At 35.6% G+C, this 19052-nt stretch overlaps 1 protein-coding gene across 3 annotated transcripts in view; it reads left to right on the top strand.

The window, feature by feature from the left end:
* The window catches only part of CACNA1E (calcium voltage-gated channel subunit alpha1 E), a 596540-nt gene that overhangs the window by 529084 nt on the left and 48404 nt on the right, over positions 1-19052 (top strand). For all 3 annotated transcript variants that reach the window (XM_074222185.1, XM_074222182.1, XM_074222184.1), the window contains 7 exons: positions 3740-3900; positions 5260-5397; positions 6599-6800; positions 7408-7572; positions 8605-8715; positions 15320-15403; positions 17640-17765. In XM_074222185.1, coding sequence (XP_074078286.1) covers positions 3740-3900; positions 5260-5397; positions 6599-6800; positions 7408-7572; positions 8605-8715; positions 15320-15403; positions 17640-17765 — 987 coding nt within the window. The remainder of the gene's footprint in view (positions 1-3739; positions 3901-5259; positions 5398-6598; positions 6801-7407; positions 7573-8604; positions 8716-15319; positions 15404-17639; positions 17766-19052) is intronic.

Genomic DNA, 19052 nt, shown 5'->3' on the forward strand with positions numbered 1-19052 from the left:
TTGAGATAGTACACAGAAATTGAATATATCCCTCCCTTCCTATGAGTGAGAAGCAGTAATCTCAATGGAAAGGACAAATACTAGTCATTTAAAGTTCACAGAAGCCTTTCTGCTTCCAAGCTCAGGATAAGAGCATGGGAAAGATTGTTATCTAAGTTGTTTTTTTTTAAAAGACAAGCAATTGTGTATGAATAGTGTTTGTATTCCTCTTAGAATCAATCAAACCTAGTATGTGAGACTGATTCATGCCCTAAGCACTTTCTATAAGAGAGATTATTTACAATTGCAAGACAGATTCGGAGATTCTAGATGTGAGAATTTGGAGGAACCATGGGGAGAAGAAAGAACTGAGTTATAGTCAAAAAGGAAGATAATGAAAAGAGATTTTGGCACTATGGGTGGGAGGTCATATGATGGAGAGAAGGTTGACTCTTTCTCCTACCATGTCCACTGGAGGAAAGACTATTAGGTTTGTCAATTAAGAGATTATTTGGACCCTGACAGAGAGGAGTTGCAGTTGAATGGTGGGAAGAGAAGTCAGACAGCAAGGGATTAAGAAATAAATAGAAAGTGAGAAAATAAATTAAATATAAGTCAATAAAAAGTTGCCTATGAAAGGAAGGAGGAATATTGCAATGGTAAAGTCAAAGGAAGGTTAAAGATGCAGGAGATTTGAATATTTTAGAAGGCAGTGGGAAAGGAGCCAATAATTAAGTGAATTTGAGAATTTTGGAAAGAAGAGATAATGAAAAGGAAAAGTTCCTAGAGGAGATAGAAAGATATGGTATATAAGTCACAAATAGAGGGGTTGACACTTGGAAGAAGGGCCGCCTTATCCTGGGATACAAGCTACAAGTAGAGGGGCTGATACAGGTAAGCAGGGCCACCTTATTCTCTGAGGAGGGAAATATAAAAGGACAAACTGAGGGAGTTTGGGATTTGAAATATGAAAATTAGGAAATAGCAGAAGTTTGCAACAGATTCTCTTTCTCTCCCTCAATATAAAGTGGTCCTTTTCTGAGAGGAATAAGGAAAGAATAGTGTAGATGGATCAAGAACCTACCTTTTTATCTTGTACTGGGGTCTAAACCATCAAACCAGATTAAGACAGATCCTCTCTCTGAAATGGTATAAAACTGAATGTACAATGTGGGTGGTTTTGATGATTCTATGAGGCTACAAGTGTCACTCACATTCCCCAGAGTATTGAACTAATTAATCTCGTAATGCTTTACCCAGAGTATTGGAGAGACAACTGAACAGGATACAAGTCACCCCAGGGCTAGATTCACCAGTGCTCTAAACCTAAAAACCCAGAAAAGAAACTAAAAATGGCATCAAATACATTGAATTCCCTCGTAATACTTCACAATTTTTTTGTAAAGAGCACAGGAACTGCAGTCTCAGGGGGGAATGGACTTAAATACAAGTTATGTTTGCATAATCTGTTTATCTTATCCTCACAAAATGAAGTTAGGGATAAGGACTGCCCATTGATATCCATTGGAACTGATTTTTATCCCTAACCAGAGTACAGTGAACCTAACAGGGAGGCAAACTCTCCAGTCAAATTTGACAAACTGTGGATGTAAGGCTTTATGTAGCTCAAGGAAAAGTATGACTTTAATATTAAATAATATTCATTCTAGAAGAATTGATGACCTACTGTCAAACTCTCAGGCAAAAAGCTAAAGAAGAAACCATTTTCTGCATTCTAGTCTAAACACATCATTATTACTTTGGGGATCCTGGACAACTCTTTTCCTCTCAATTTCTTCATTTGTAGGATAGGATTAAACTGCATTTTCTCTAAATGATCTTTCAGTGGTAACATTTTTTTTTCATTGAGTGTTCACATTAGATATCTGGGCCAAAGTTTCCCACCTATAGAATTAATTGAACTAGAGCAATCAGACATTTGTTAAGAGGTCATTATGTGAAAAAAAAGAATTCTCTGCTAGGCACTGGTAATACCAAAGGCAAAAATAAAACAGCTTGATGATGTTTCTCCTTTATTCTTGAAAAAAACCATGACATCTGGGAGGTGATACCATGACAAGCACATGAACTGAATTTGAGTAGGGGCTGTGCAAAGTCACCAATCTCACTTTCTCCTCCAGAACCATCTAGGTCTAGTGGTTAGATATGAATCAGGATGACTGAAGATGGCCCTGGATGTGAGACTTTCAGGGTTAAGTAACTTGTCCAAGAACACAGCTAATAAGAGGCAAGTGTCTGAGGCTAAATTTGAATTACCATCCTCCTGGCTCCAAAGCTAGTACTCTACCCACTGTACCACCTAGCTGCCTTATACACTTATTTTAAATATATTTTATTTATATTTAAGCATGGGAATTTATTATTAAATTATATCATATTATAAATTCTATTCTATTATCATTATTATATTAACTATGGAAATAATATGTAGACATATAAATATAAATAAAATATATTTATAATAAGTGCAATGTTATTTCTAGGAAGAAAGGCATAAGGAATAAAGTCCTAGAATTGGAATCAGGCCTGAATTCAAATCCTATCTCTTACACTTGCTGTTGAGTCATTTCAGTCATGTCTAACTCTGTGACCCCATTTGAGATTTCCTGGGTAAAAATATTGTACTGGTTTACCACTTCCTTGTCCAGCTCCTTTTCCTGGTGAGATATTGAGACAAATAGGGTTAAGTGACTTGACCAGGGTCACACAGCTAATAAGTGTCTGAGGCCAGATCTGAACTCATAAAAGTGATTCTTTCTGCTTTCCAGTCTGGAAGGTGCTATCCATGTACCGCCTAGCTGCCTCATATACTTTCTAGCTATATAATTCTAGACAAGTCACTTAACTTCTCTCAGCTTCAGTTAATTCATATTAGTAACTTATCTCAAAAAGTTGTTGTGAGGACTGAATGAGTTAACATAATGTATAAATACTAGCTGCTATTATTATTATTAGTAAGCATGGGAAAGACCCAGGAATGTTTACAGGCAGCTAGGAAGGAGACCAAAGATAGATGTGGGTAAGAGTAAAAGAAGGAGAGCAAATGAATCTTCCAGAAGGAAATAACCTTTCAATGTTCACATTCTAAATTTGATGTATGTTCATTTCACAACTCTGGGCCTCATCTTCCCCATCTGTAAAATGAGGCCATTAGCCTAGATGATTTCTAAGGTTTCTTTCAGCACTAGCCTTCTACAATTAGGTTTCAATTACCAAAACATAATTCTCTACAAAGAGAATTTTGTAGAGAATTTCACAAAGGAACATACTTGGATATAATAGTTTTGAACTCCTTGAATCTTTTATATGCCTTTTTTGATCTTATTGCTTTAGTCTACCTTCCACATAGAAAAGGATCTGTTTCCTTTTCCTAACAAGTAGTCTTTTCATTTCTATCAAGCAAAGGTATCTTTTGCCCCCTTGGCTCCTTTTGATTAGGAAAGAGGGTTCTCTTCATTGGGTCACTCTAGGTTGCAGATATATGAGGAGGGCTTTATTTTATCTTCTGGTTAATGACAGGGAATCTAAAAGCAAAAAAAAAATGAAAGTTCACAGACTTTGCAATGCATATTAACTCCTTCTGTAGTTACTGATGGTTATGCAGGGGGAAAAAAAGTCAGTCTTTGGTACAAATCTGAATTATCCAATACCTCTCATATATACATATATATATATATATATGTATATATGTATTTATGTATGTATGTATATATCACCTGATATTTGCTTCTCTCCATAGGCTGTCTTTGACTGTGTAGTGACCTCCCTGAAGAATGTATTCAACATACTCATTGTCTACAAGCTCTTCATGTTCATCTTTGCTGTCATCGCAGTCCAGCTCTTCAAGGGGAAATTCTTTTATTGCACAGACAGCTCCAAAGATACAGAAAAAGAATGCATGTATGGCTATGAAATCCTACCTTCTTCTTAAGAAAAGAAGTCTAGTTTCTGGGTGATAGAGTCAGTGTCTGGAAGGTTTAGTGGGAATATCTTTAGTCAATCCCTTCCTTGATTGTGGATTACCTTCAGTTTAAATTCCAAGAGTCACCTATAGGTATGATTCCCACATAACAGGTCCAGAAAGTTAACCAGTTAGGTATAGAATTATTTAGCTAGATATAAGCAAAATTCTCTTTGTTCTGCTCAGGAACATAATTAGATAGGAATAAAAAATAAGGGAGAAATCACCTTGGATGAAAAATCAATTTTTCTTTTAATTGATGTATACACCACTCAGCACAAAAATCACTTCCATTAAAAGAAGGGAATGGTCTGTCCTGGGATATATGTGTGTGTGGGGGGACCATTTCCTTCTCTTTTACACTAAATAATTAGTTCAGACTAAGGTCCATGGTTGCATTCTCCTCTTCTCCTCCCCTGGTAAGATTTCCTAGGAATTTCTAGTTACTGCTTCTAACAACAGAGCAATTTTATTACTGATCACCCTGATTCATCATTCAGAAGTCACATCTATCAACGCATAATATCAAGCTGTATCTATGCAAAGTAGTCTACTTTTAGATGATCTGGAAATAATGAAGGACATCTGCACCTTTTGAAGTACATTAATAATCCTCAAACTTTAAGGTGGTCATTGGCTCAATTCAATCCAGTTCAATTCATCAGGACAATCTGTTAAGTACTCCTTCATTTTTAAGTCATTGTGTCAACCATTGAGTGTATAAAGATAAAAATGAAAATAGGCCCCCACCCTCAAGTAGCTTACACTCTACTAGGAGAAAATTTGGGGAACACAAAGAAGCAAGAGCAAAATATTTGCAGAGTAAATACAAAGTGGTTTGTATTAACAATTGGGGTAATCAAGAAGTATTTCGTGTAGGTGGCGGCATGTGACCTGAGCCTTGCCAAAAATGGAGATTGGGACTCCAAGAGAAGGAAGTGAGGAGAGAGAACTTTTAGGCTTTCATTATGCTCTCCTATCAGACCTTTTACCAAATAGCTAAATATAGTTGAGTACTTGAGTCTCTCCATTCTCCTACTTCCTTCTTTCATATTTTCCCATCCTACAGTCCTCCATGTGCCTGCTTTTTTTTTCTTTAAATAGATGCCTATCTCTATTACTAAGGGGAAAAAATAGATGGAACTATAAGTCACAAATATAAAATTTTTTCTATATATTCATTATTATTGTTCCCCCTAGCATCAGCATATCACTGCCGGGAGGAATGGCAGATATTTCCTCTCTGCTTTATAAAATATGGTGAGCAGATCTATTTTTGCTTTTTCCCTGCTTTGCAGAGGCAACTATGTGGATCATGAAAAAAACAAAATGGAGGTGAAGGGTCGGGAATGGAAACGCCATGAGTTCCACTATGACAACATCATCTGGGCTCTGTTGACCCTTTTCACTGTGTCTACAGGGGAGGGCTGGCCACAGTAAGTAATGGAGTCTGCCTTTTTGTGAATGAACTCAAAGTGAGACTACACGATTGCTTTGAAAAGATGAATCACGTTGGACAGAATTGATTCTGTCATTATTCAAGGGAAAATAATAAGTGGTTCTTATTGAGCTAAGTGAACAAAAAAGTGATCACACAGAATCCCTTTAGGCAAAAATTGAAAAGAAGGATGATAAGGTAAGAAAAGCATTTGAGAAATGATGTTCTAGCCAATTAGTGAAGGATTTGAGAGTAAAGAACTTTTGTGTTTGTTTGTTTTGCAAGGCTATGGAGTTAAGTGACTTGACCAAGGTCACACAGGTATTTCAGTGTCAGATTGAACTCAAATGCTCCTGACTCCAGGGCCAGTGCTCTATCCACTGCCCTGAAAAGATGGGAGTTTCTCAAACAATTCACTCTCTGGGCAGGGGTTCTTTCTACTTGCTAGACTCAGAACTATGGGCCAAAATGACTGTACGGATGGAACTAAGGGAGCAAAATTATAGCAAACAAAACATTGAAGCTAAAGAAACCTTCTCTCATCTTGACTCTTATGAGGAAGACCTGTTTCCTTATTTTCAATTAGCCATACTGATAGGTGATCATGTAGACATTCCCAAGCTACCATTATGTGCCTGGTGGTAGCAAGTCCTACTCATTTACAAGGAAATAATTAAACTCTTGGAGGCTGCACTTGCAAAGTTAAACTACAGAACTAAACAAAAACTTTATACTCTTACCCTAGATTTCAATACAATATGAAAAAATATTAAGAAGTTTGCCATTTGTATTGACTTGTATATATGTATGTATATAGCATTTGTATTGACATGCATATAGCATAGTTATGGGCATTCAAAACTGATATAATACACCTAAACTAAGAAAGGAAAAGATAGCAATGTAGGTAGGCTTATAGCACATCAAACCCATCTCCATACCAAAGGTTTTATCATTCAAGCCATGATATTGTTCAAGCATGGAGTCATGGAAAGTGTGGTGCATCTGAAATCAGAATATCTAGGTTCAGATCCTAACCCCATCATTTACTAACCAAGGGGTCTTCCATGTGCTTCAATTTCCTTATTTCATAAATGGGGACAATAGTTATTGTGAGGAAAGCATTTCATAAACCTTAAAATATTAAAGAAATATTTTTCTCTCTATTTTCTCTCTCTCTATTCCCTGTGTCCCCCTAGAGTTTTACAGCATTCTGTGGATGTGACTGAAGAAGACCGGGGTCCAAGTCGCAGTAACCGCATGGAAATGTCCATTTTTTATGTGGTATACTTTGTGGTCTTCCCCTTCTTCTTTGTCAACATCTTTGTTGCTCTCATCATCATTACCTTCCAGGAACAAGGGGACAAGATGATGGAGGAGTGCAGCCTGGAAAAGAATGAGGTAACATGGGCCAGGTGGTCAGCAGACTTTGGGAAGAATTTGTTAGTTAGAAACATTAAGGCAAAAAGCTGAATCATCTGTCCATGATCCCATGATAGATTAGAGTAAGTAACAGTAGATATGGTTCATAATTCATGAGACTTCAAAAGGTTTAAAGATAGTGGATAATTCAGAAAGTAATTATACTGCTGCTAATAATAGTTCATATTATTTAGTGCTTTAAGGCAAAGTGCTTTATATACATCATCTGCTTTGATGTAGGTTCTATTACAGCCTCCACATTACAGATGAGAAAATGGGGATGCAGAGGTATTGATCACTCAGGGTCACATAGTTAGCATGTATTAGTTTCAGGAATTGTTCAATGCTAAGCACCTCATTATGATATGTGATATGTGCTTTATTACTTCTTTCCTGTAGTTCTGTCTAATTGGTCCCTTACTGATTTTGTAGTTTTATCTAATTGGTCCCTTACTGATTTTGTCTTAATATTAGTCTTTTCTACAAATATATTAAAATTGTCCTCCTCTAATCCATGAAAGCAAGGCTTAGGAGCCTAGATTAGGGAATTTGAGTTCATACTAATGGACTTTTGGCTTTCTTCCAGAGGGCATGCATCGATTTTGCCATCAGTGCCAAACCACTCACCCGTTACATGCCCCAGAACCGTCATACCTTTCAGTATCGTGTGTGGCACTTTGTGGTGTCCCCATCCTTCGAATACACCATCATGGCCATGATTGCCTTGAACACCGTGGTGCTGATGATGAAGGTGAGAGGGTGGTAGTACCCAGAGACATTGAAGCTACAGGGCTCAGACTTGTCAGTAACATAACTGTTTGATAACTGTCCCAGACATTGGAAAAGTGTGCTTCCTTTTATGGGATTCCTTTTATTCCTGGCTAACCTCTGGGTCTCTTGAAATCTACTAAGTCAACCTTCAAAATGAGAATATAGTAATGGATAGAAGACTCACAAAACCAATAGGAAGAAGAATAGGTGATAGTATGAAGTGTAGTCTCTACAATTTTAAGGAGTGACTAGGAATGGAGAACTAATTCCCATTTAATGACATATATCTCATTAAACAAGAAGGTTGCTAGAACTGCAAGTTTTCCCTCTGGATAATGACATATTTAATATTCAGATTAGAATTCTAGGTTCCTAATATATTTACTTCAGTTTGTTCTGGAAGAACCCTAATAGTCAGATAATAATGTTGGTAATTCCTGAGACTTTGCAGAAGATGTGGGAATCAAGCTATACTTGTGATCTGGAGCATTCAGTCAGTGAACAAACATTTGTTAAATAAATACCTTCCATGTTACAAGCGCTATGTTAAATAATAGGAGCACAAAGAAAGGCAAAAGACAGTCCCGGTCCTCAAGGAGCTCACAGTTTAATAGGATAGACAAAATGCAAACAACCACTACAAGCACAATTGTGTACAGGATAAATAGAAGATATTCAACAAAAGGAAAATGCTAACTTTAAATGGGAATCAGAAAAGACTTCTGGTAGAAGGTAGGGATTTAGCTGAAACTTAAAGGAAATCAGGGAACCCATGATTCAGAGAGGATGTGGGAGAGAATTCCAGGCTTGAGGAACAGTTAGTAGAAATACCCAGATTCAGAAGATGCATTGTCTTACATGAAGAGCTAAACAAGAGAAGCAAAAAGGTATCCCACCATGGAGATGAGACACAACCAATTTTGATTGACAGGGAGTATTCTTTTCTCCATTATTATCTTGACTCTCTCTCCCTATTTCTCCCTTCCTGTATCTCTCTCTCTCTTTCTAACAGTACTACTCTGCTCCCTTTACCTATGAACTGGCATTAAAGTATCTGAATATAGCCTTCACCATCGTGTTCTCCCTGGAATGCATCCTCAAGATCATCGCTTTCGGCTTTTTGGTATGTCTCAGGGATTCTATTCCCAGAATTAGAGTTTCTCTTTTTGGGTTCTCTGGTACATTACTGATATTTGGTTTGGATATTAGTGCTTTTTTCTAAAAGATGCACATCTATGTACAAACTGGTTTTAGTGCTCTGAAATTATTGTATCAAGGGATAAGATCATTTGAACATGAGAGTAAAATGCCCAGTTCTGTCTTTGCTACAAAACAACCATCTTTCTAGTCCATACTAATTATTTACTGACAGCAAAAGAACACTGACGATTACTTTTCTCTTAAATGGTTTATATGAAGAAGGAATCAGAGAGAAATGGGAATTCAATAAACAGAATTGAGACCTTCTCTTTTTTACTTTCAAATTGTAAATTTTCATCAGATTTTTCTAGCCAAGGGGCAGCTAGGTGGCACAATGGATAGAGCACTGGCTCTAGAGTCAGGAAGACCTGAGTTCAAATGTGACCTTAGACACTTAATAATTACCTAGCTGTGTGACCTCAGGCAAGTTACTTAATCCCTCTGCCTTGCCAAAACAAGAACAAAAACAAAAAAGATTTTTCCAGCCAAGTGAGAAATGTTCATTTTACTATACTTTTATTTAGAAACTCACCATCTGAAAATCTTTATCAGTAGATGTGTAAAGTTGTAATGTTTTAAAACTAAAAATAATCTCAAAGGTGATCTAATTCAGTCCTCTTCATATGTAAAGCAACTAAAGGCCATTACTGTTTTGACTTGGCCCCCAAAGTCATTAGAAGGCAAGTCTTCTTCCCAATTAGTTTAAGTATAGTTCTTCTCATAGGTGGCTTGGGGGGAGGTGGGAAGGTAGTATGCTTATTATATGGCTTCTCCTTTTATATCTTAACTATTTTTAAAAATTTTTAAAATTTAAAAATTTTATTTTTTCCAAATGCATGCAAAAATAGTTTTCTGTAAGCTTTTGAGTTCCACATTTTTCTACCACCCTCCCTTTTCTCCCCATCCCAATGACAGTAAGCAATCTGATATAAGTTGAACATGTACAGTCATGTTTACCAATTTCCATATTAGTCATATTATGAAAGATAAATTTTCAACTATTACAATTTTTAAAAATACCTTATTCTGCCATTCAAATGCTCTCCAAAGCATCCACAAGGTCTACACTTTGGCCTGAGTATCCTCTATCTATCATATAACAACTGCTTTCCTTCTCCTTCTCACTGGCATCAGGGTTTGCAGTAGGTATAGTAAGACCAGAATGTTGGGAGATCATTAGGATGCAGACAAGCTCATTTGACAGCCATTTCACACTTACTTGGGGGGTGTGAACTACAATTTCAAATTACATGTGTGTGTGTGTGTGTGTCTTTCCCTGTAAGAAGAAAAATATTATTCATTATCTTAATACGTGTTTGGCTGTTAGTAGCTCCAACTTGGCTCTGAACTGTGTTTTGGTAATTGTTCTGCAAAATGATTGTCATGATTTTCTTTGGTTTCTCAAATGGTTCTTTGTTTAAAAAATCATTAATTTGATCATTTGGGGTGGGGAATTGAGTGTTGCCCACGCAGCTGGTTAGGATGTTGTTCATTAGACTCCCTTAGATGCTTGTGAGTGTTTTTGAGACTAGGAAAATGAAAAGGAGATCAAGAGAGCCTACCAACAAAGATATGTTACAATGCAGACTTACCGTATTAAACTTAAAGAGATAGAAGACCTAGCCCCACAACCAGCAAAATTTTTTCAATTCATTATAATTATTAATTCTAATAGTGTCTTTGATTTAAGCCCCTAATTACTCACTGAATTATGCTGAACATGCACTTAAGGACCTGGATCCCATCCTGGGCCTACCTTCCGTTCCCATCATTGCCCCCATCCCCTAAACCTCTTATTCTTGATCAAAAAGCATTTCAATGTTTCTGAATTTCATCAAACTGAAACCTTGGTGATCCTTTCCAGGAGTTCAGCTCCCTCATTTTACAAATGAGCAGGAAGAAGCCAAGAGTAGTAAAATAATTTGCTCAATAGGTTACTAGCAAAGCCACAATCTATATTTCCTATTTAGTGAGATACAATGAAAAAAAGATCCCAGATTTTTTGTTGGAGAAGCTGAATTCACATTCTAGGTCTGTTACCACAGATTTCAACCTCTCAACTACTCTAGGTCTTAGTTTCCAGATCTGTTAAATGAAGGATTTGGGCTAGATGACCTCTGAGTTTCCTTTCCTATAGATCTATGTTCCCCTGTGTTCCCATCTTATCCCAAATGTGAACAATCAGGCCAAGGTGAAGGTTGGGTAAAAGATGCCAACTTCAGTGGTTCCATATGAACTCTAGAATAAAATATAAACTATTTAGTTTTAATGTTTAAAGCTTTTTGTAGTGTGCCCCCAACCTGTCTTTCTAGAGTGATTTCACATTATTTCCTTTCATTGTTCCAGCCAAATTGGCCTACTTACTACATCTAGCCTAAGCACAGTCTTCTACTGTGCACCTCCTGAGTCTTAGTACAGACTGTCTCATACACCAGCAATGCTTTCCCTCCTCACCTCCACCTCCTGGAGAGTATAGCTCTATTAAGTCTCAGCTGAAGTGCTGCCTCTTATTTGAAGCTTATTGACCAATCAGGTGATAAACATTTCTTACATGCTTACTCCATGTCGGTCCTTGTTCTAAGTACTGATGACCCAAAGATAAGGGACCCTTCAAGGAGCTTGCAATTCCATCATCGAAGAAAATATGTACATAAATAAGTCTATTTAAAAATTTAGGATATCGCACAGCTAGGTGGCGCAGTGGATAGAGCACCGGCCCTGGAGTCAGGAGTACCTGTGTTCAAATCCAGCCTCAGACACTTAATAATTACCTAGCTGTGTGGCCTTGGGCAAGCCACTTAACCCCATTGCCTTGCAAAAACTTTAAAAAAATTTAGGATATCAAAGGATAAGAGTATCAAGAAAATCTTCTTATCAAAAATAAGTTCTGAAGAGATTTTAGAAAGAAACATCACACTTTTAAGAGACAGAGGTGAAATTTAAATGCACTCTCAGCAAGGGGGATAGCCAGTATAAAAACCCAGAGATGATGAAGGAACTCCATGATATGACAGAGTGTGGGAAGGAGAATATTGTATAATACGAGTGGAAAGGTAGCTTGCAAATGGTTTTTGTGAAGTTGTGAATGGTTTTAACAGACAAAAAGCAACCTGTATGAGATCCTAGAGTCAATATGGAGTCATTAGAAATGATTATATAAGAAAGTAACTGACATAGGTCAGCTCTGTACTTCAGGAAAGTCATTTTAGTCTTTCTGGGGAAGAATGATTGCAGAAGTGAGATGTTAGAGTCAGGAAGAACAGTTAGGGAATTTCAATGTGTCAGAGATAGTATTCTAACCCAAATCTTCTGCCTCCAGAACTGGGTTTTTTTTAATACTGTGTCAAGCTGCCAAGACCTATCCTATTTTATGCCACGATTATCAATTATAAGGAGGGTTATCAAACACAACTGTCACCTAACACTCCTCTTCTCCATCCTTTTTTTTTTTTTTGCTGCCATACTGTTCCTAACTTCTCATCTTCTTCCCCAAGCTTTAGCTTGGAAAGCAGTTATAACTGCCATCTGGGAATCCATAGCAGCCATATAGGCTCCACTGTGGAAATTTCCCACCATGTGTTGGGTTTGAGATGCGTATGGGATGTCTAATATGAAATCTCCAGGAGGCATTTAGAGTTGTGCCAATGAACCTCAAGAAAGAGTTAAGTATATAAATTGCAGAGTGATGTTACTTAAACTTATGGTCTGATGAGGTCATCAAGTAACAAAATAGGAAGAAAAAAGATAAGAGGATAGAGGTCATCTTAAAGTAGTCCTATAGTTAATGGGTATACATGAATACTGCAAAGGAGACAAAGGAGAAATGTCTTCAAGAGAATGAATAGTGTCATAAAAATCCAAAAAGGAGAAGAAACATGATTGATGGTGTCAAATGCTACAGAAAAGTAAAGAAGAATGAGTACTGGAATATCTGGTACCTGGCAAGCCATTCTTTAGTAGGTAATAGGCACTGAGTAAGCTGTTTTGGTTTAATCATGAAGACAGAAACCAGACTATTAGAGGTCATAAAATGTAAGAAAAAAAAAGAAATGGTAATACTATAGGTAGATAACAAATTGCAGGGTGAGACATATTTTTGAACATGTGCAAAATGGGGATTTGTTTGATTACGTGTATTTGTTGCAAAGATTTTGCTTTTCATTCAACTGAGTGCTTTAAGGTGAAGAGAAAAATTCTTATCAACAAAACAAAGAAGGGGAAATGGAGTTTAACTGAGAAAGGGAAGAAGAAATAAAGAATGGTAGGTTTGAAGAGGTTTTAGGATCCACTGAGTAAAAAATTCACTTAATAAAGTTTCATTTTTTGGAGTGAAGAATAAATTTTTAGCATTGAAATTTATCAATTTAATTTAATAATTATTATCAAACAATGGTTATTTGCAAACCTGCCCTATCATTCAGAAACATATGCAGAATTTTTTTAAGTGAAATGATTGGGCATGCTAATTTATTCATGTGTTGTCACTGTGAAGGGAAATTAAGTATATAGTTTTATACAATTGTCTTTAAAAAATTATGAGTGAGAAAATAACTGCTTTTTAAAAGAAACTCCTTTAGTGTTGAGAGCATTTTGAACAGATGTGATTTGGTTAACCAAAATTATATACTTTGTGTCACCCATAAAAACTCTTATTTGCACATTTTTAAAAACTTGAAAACAGAATTTTCTAACCTATTTAAACATCTTCCAAATGAGTTTTGATGGTATTTTAACCCATTTGTTAAAAAAGTAGAAATGTGATGTTTTCTGACTTGTTTGCAAGAGCAACTGTTTGACATAAGGAAAGATGGAATTTACTACTTGAATTTCAACCAAAACCATTATATAAATGGTGAATGGGATTGAAAATGAATATCATGAATTAACAAGAGGAACCAATGATATGCTTCTTCCATCTGGCTTTAATCTTCATAATGTAGCTTTCTTTCAACTATTACAGCCATTAAAACTAAATTTTGAAATAAACTAAACTGAGTGCCATACCTTTGCACTGCTGCATCAGTGTTATATCAACATTTAAAAAATATGAACCATAAACATGGATAATATGGGAAAATGTTTTGTATTACTTCACATTTACAATGGCTATCACATTGCTTGCCTTCTCACTGGGAGGAAGAAAGACTTGAGGGAAGGGAAGAATTTGGAATTGAAAATAAACTTTAAAAATTAAATTAAAATAAAATGATGAAGCCTATTTAATAACATTGCTTTCACTAGAAGATCGGGTTTAGTACTTTTAATAAAATAAAAGCAGCTAAATTTAAAAAAATTTTTTTATATATTTCCTTTTTGTGTTTGATAACATGCAGTATAGATTAGCCCAATAGTAGATGAACAAAATTTATAAATAGATATACAAATATAGGGTCATTTTCAATTTTTTGTTAACTGATAGGCACATGCAATCCAAAACAGTTTGGAGGTCAGTTGCCCACAAGAGTTCTATAGGTAAGACAGATTTCAAGGAACTCATAAATTTTGGGGGGGATTGCATCCTTATTTTTAATAACCTTTATTTTAAAATTTATCTTATGTATTTTATTTTACATATTGTAAAACATGATTTTGAGGAAAGGGTTCATGGGCTTGTTTTACCAGACTAGCAAAGATATCTAGGACACACACAAAAAAGGTTGAAAACCCTTGCTCTAGATAATGAAGAAATAGGAATATATTTTGTCCCCAAAGTTTCACTGTATAGGTTACATTTCTTAAAAATGAAAACCTAGTATATAGTACCCCTATTAATGAAAAAGTCTCAGAGACTTGGTAGTATCTGAAAAAAGATTTGAATTCAGCATCAACTTTTCGTTAATAAAATAAAAACCTACTTAAACACTAAGTCCAATCACCCCTTATTTATCCAAGGTAGGTAGGTAGGTCCCTTGCCATGCAAAAAGTGGTTCAAGTACCTTTCTTGTGAACCTCACTATGTCACAAGAAGGATTAGATTTCTCTTTGCTTAACAGGGCAACTCTAGGGAAAATGAACAGAATTTGCAGAAAATCAAATTTCAGCTTGACATAAGGAGAACTTAAATAGAGCCCTGCAAAAGTAAACTGGACTGCTTCCAGAGGTAGAGGATTAGTCATTATTGAAAAACTTAAAGATGAGGTTCAGTGGCCATTTCTTGCCTCTTTTGTCAAGGGGATTCCTCTTGAATTCTGCTTCTGAAGTCACTTTGAACTCAGGTTATGGGATTTTTCATGGAACATTATGATCACAAATCCCATTTCCAATACAAAATCAATATAAACCATTTTGTATCTACCAAAAATAGCTTCATTGTAAAATGGCAAATTTTTCAAGCAGTGAAGGAGAAATGAGGACTCTGTTTGAAAATAATAAAATATAAGAAAAAGTGTGACTTTTTATGTCAATTAATATTATTTAATGCTTGATGGTATTAAATAGCATACTCAGATGGCATATCTGAAGCAAGATAACCAAAGGACTTTCCCTCTCTTCTTTTATCTATTTCCTTGATCTTGGTTCTCTGGCAGAATTACTTCCGAGATACCTGGAACATCTTTGATTTTATCACAGTCATCGGCAGCATCACAGAAATTATTCTGACAGATAGCAAGGTGAGTATCCAGGTCCTCAAGAAGTATGTGATCTGTTAGAGAGACAAGAACTAGTGAATACAAAGTTATTTATTATGATAAAACATTGTATTACTTTCTTGATGTGCATATATGATATCAGATTATATGGCTCCAGTGAAAATATATGTAAAAGCATCATCTCATGGTGACTTTCTCTAATGATGTCAAAATGTTGTTTGTATGCAATATGGATGCAATTATTGATGCATACTAAGAAAAAACTTGACGGTCAAATAAAATTAATGCATGGAAGCTATACTTAGAAATGCTTTGGTCTTCTCCAGACAAGATATATTATGTCTACAGTCATTAAGGAAGACATTAAGGTTGTATATATTAAGACTTAACAGTATCCTGGAATGAAAATTCAATGAAAAGAATTTATCTAAAGCAATGAACTACTTCATAATTCCAGGTTTAACAAATACTCTTGCAATACCAAAATGGACAACACTGGATTTAGAAAATAGCAAACAAAAATTCATTCATTATCAACAAAATAGATTCATCATTGAACAGCAGCCATAGAAAGATTAAAATTTCCTTATCAAAATAGGAGATGACTGATTATGAATTCATACCACATGATAATAACTTACAGAGGTATCTATCAAATAGATCTCACTTCATAAAACAATAAAAAAGCTGTTAATAGATACTTGCTGCTGTACTGTACTTATCAAATGTAACTCATATTTATTTACTTTCAGAAGGAGTCTATGATATGGTAAAGGTTCAAGAATGAAGTAAAAGTACCCTGAGTGGGCAGTATCCATATGAATGCAACCAACAATATACTTACCACAAAACTTAGCACAAAGAAATGAAAGTATCATGTGGATTTTTTAAAAATAGCCATGATTTATGAGAATGCAAGATGAGCTCATTGCTATCAAAAATTATGAAAGATTATCTCTAAGGACCAATAATTATTGATTAATGTTGATTTTTAAAGGAAATCATGCAAATTATTCAACTATTATTACAGGTTGCAAAAATATTGTTGTTATTTATGTATTTTTAATTGTACCTAACTTTTTGTGATCCCTTTTGGAGTTTTCTTGGCAAAGACACTGGAGTGCTTTGTCATTTCCTTCTCTAACTCATTTTATAGATGAACAAAATGAGGCACACAAGGTTAAATGACTTAGCAATGATCACACAGCTAGTAAGTGTTTTAGGTCAAATTTGAATCCAAGTCTTCAATTTAGCACTTCTAAGATGCCTAAAAAAATACAATCAAGTGGCAAGAATTATACTAATATACTAGCTATATTATAAACTACTATATACTGTTATATAGCTATATTATATACACTGTGTACTATATACAATATACTAGCTATATTATTCACTAGCCATCCTTCCTAAACTAACATAAATCCCCATACAAATAAAAACTCATAAATATCTTTGAGGATTCAGCAAAAAAAAAAAAATGGAAAACTGTCAGGCAAAACTGCATTCACAATAGTCCTGATATCACACTGACCAATAAAATTTTAAAACATCATTTTAATAGATGCTGCTATAATGAATACCCATAACCTATTATCTATGTGGAGTGAAAAACTTGCAAAATATCCATATTAGCAGAGGAGATTAAAGGCAAGTGGGAAGAGAATGACGCATATATCTCTGTTGTCCTGCTACTCCACTTGTTCTATATATGCTTTCTGTGAATCTACAGAGATGATGACACAACCCAACACCTTCAAGTTATAAAAAGCAATCATTTTGTTCACCTACACAATTGTCTACCACTCTCGAAGCATAAAAGAAACAATAGCAGGATACTGATATCTTGGGACTATTTCTCTTGATGCTTCATAAAATATGAGAATAAGAATGAGTAACAGTTTCATTACATTGTGATTTAAATTTTTAAAAGCCTTTTGAATTTATGTTACTTCATTTAAACCTTTTAACAGTCCCATGTAGTAAATAGAATGGATGTTTTCATTCTTTCTTATCTATAGATAAGAAAACTGGGACTCGGAGACATTAAAATGACACCATCACTATGATTATGATTCAGAGATAGGGAAGGTTGTAGTCATTCCACTTTGCCCCCATGATAACTAGAGGTAGGGTTTTGAGAACGGATATAGAAATGATGTTTGGTACTAGGATTAGTCCAATGCTGTGAATACTGGCACGTAATAATTTCTAAATGATCAGCATGTCTGTGATTATTTCCATCTTTCTCCACCAGCTGGTGAACACCACTAGCTTCAATATGAGTTTTCTAAAGCTCTTCCGAGCAGCCCGGCTAATCAAGCTCCTTCGGCAGGGTTATACCATCCGCATTTTGCTATGGACTTTTGTTCAGTCTTTTAAGGTAAGAAACTGGTTTTCTTTCTCTTCAAATTGGACATGAAAACTGTGCCTTAAGAAGTAGCAGGGCAAAAAAAAAGATCCATTGACATCTTTGGATTTTACCTTCCTGTTTTTTTTTGTTTTTGTTTTTTTAGGTTTTTGCAAGGCAATGGGGTTAAGTGGCTTGCCAAGGCCACACAGCTAGGTAATTATTAAGTGTCAGAGGCCGGATTTGAACCCAAGCACTCCTGACTCTAGGGCTGGTGTTCTATCCACATCTGCCACTTAGCCACCCCCCTTGCCTGTTCTTTAGTGATTTTTTATTTGTACTTTGAGGATGATGGAATAGAATATTTGTCGAAAGTGTTATATAAATTTAGCAAAAAACCCTTTTATTGTTACTTATGACTATACCTTATACTATAGGTCAAGTCACCTCTGGTGAAGTATACTTTCATACCGGAAATAAATAAAACGCAATCACTCTGATGTGTCAGTCTGACCACTCTTGTTGAGGAAGGGAGAGAAAAGACTAATGCTGAGCTCATTTAGATAATTCTTAATGACAACGAGGCAGTTGCATACATTTTAACAACAGGCATCTGAAGCTGCCTTTTTATACTATTTATGGTTTTTATTTCCTGTGACAGATTTCAACAAGCTTCATCTCTTGAGTTTTAGCAAGGTCACTTGAGTCAATCCATTTAGACTTAGCCTCTCTATGGTCATTATAACTGGAAGATCTCTCTGATTTTACTGGACATTGGATGTGCTAGCATCCATATAGGATATTGAACATCATATTCCTTTTTTTGCAGTAATGCTGTACTCTGTCCTATTCAGATCCCACTTGAAGTCATCGTACATAATTTTAGATGTAATGTTTTAGAGGAAGTTTGCCAGAATGAATAAGCCATTTAAATCATGTCAGACAAGGATTGGTTGAAGGAACTAGAGAGGTTCAAACTAGAGAATAGAAAAGTTGGGATAAAGGTGAAAGGTAAAAGAGAGTGATTGTATAGATATCTTTGGATATTTAGATGGTCATCTTACCTAATAGGTATGTAACTAGAAGGGTACAATTGCATAAAACTCTCCTCACTGGTAGAGATTAATTATTCAGTGCTCTGTACTTACATGTGTGCAGGCAGCTAGGTCAAACAATAGATAGATTGCCTGGTCTGGAGTCAAGAACATTCATCTCCCTAAGTTCAAATCTGTCCTCAGATACTAACTGTATGACATGGGCAAGTCACTTTAGTCCCATTGACTTCATTTCTTCCTCTGTAAAATGAGTTGGAGAAGGATG

The sequence above is a fragment of the Macrotis lagotis genome, chromosome 2, assembly GCF_037893015.1.
Source record: "Macrotis lagotis isolate mMagLag1 chromosome 2, bilby.v1.9.chrom.fasta, whole genome shotgun sequence".
NCBI lineage: Eukaryota > Metazoa > Chordata > Mammalia > Peramelemorphia > Peramelidae > Macrotis > Macrotis lagotis.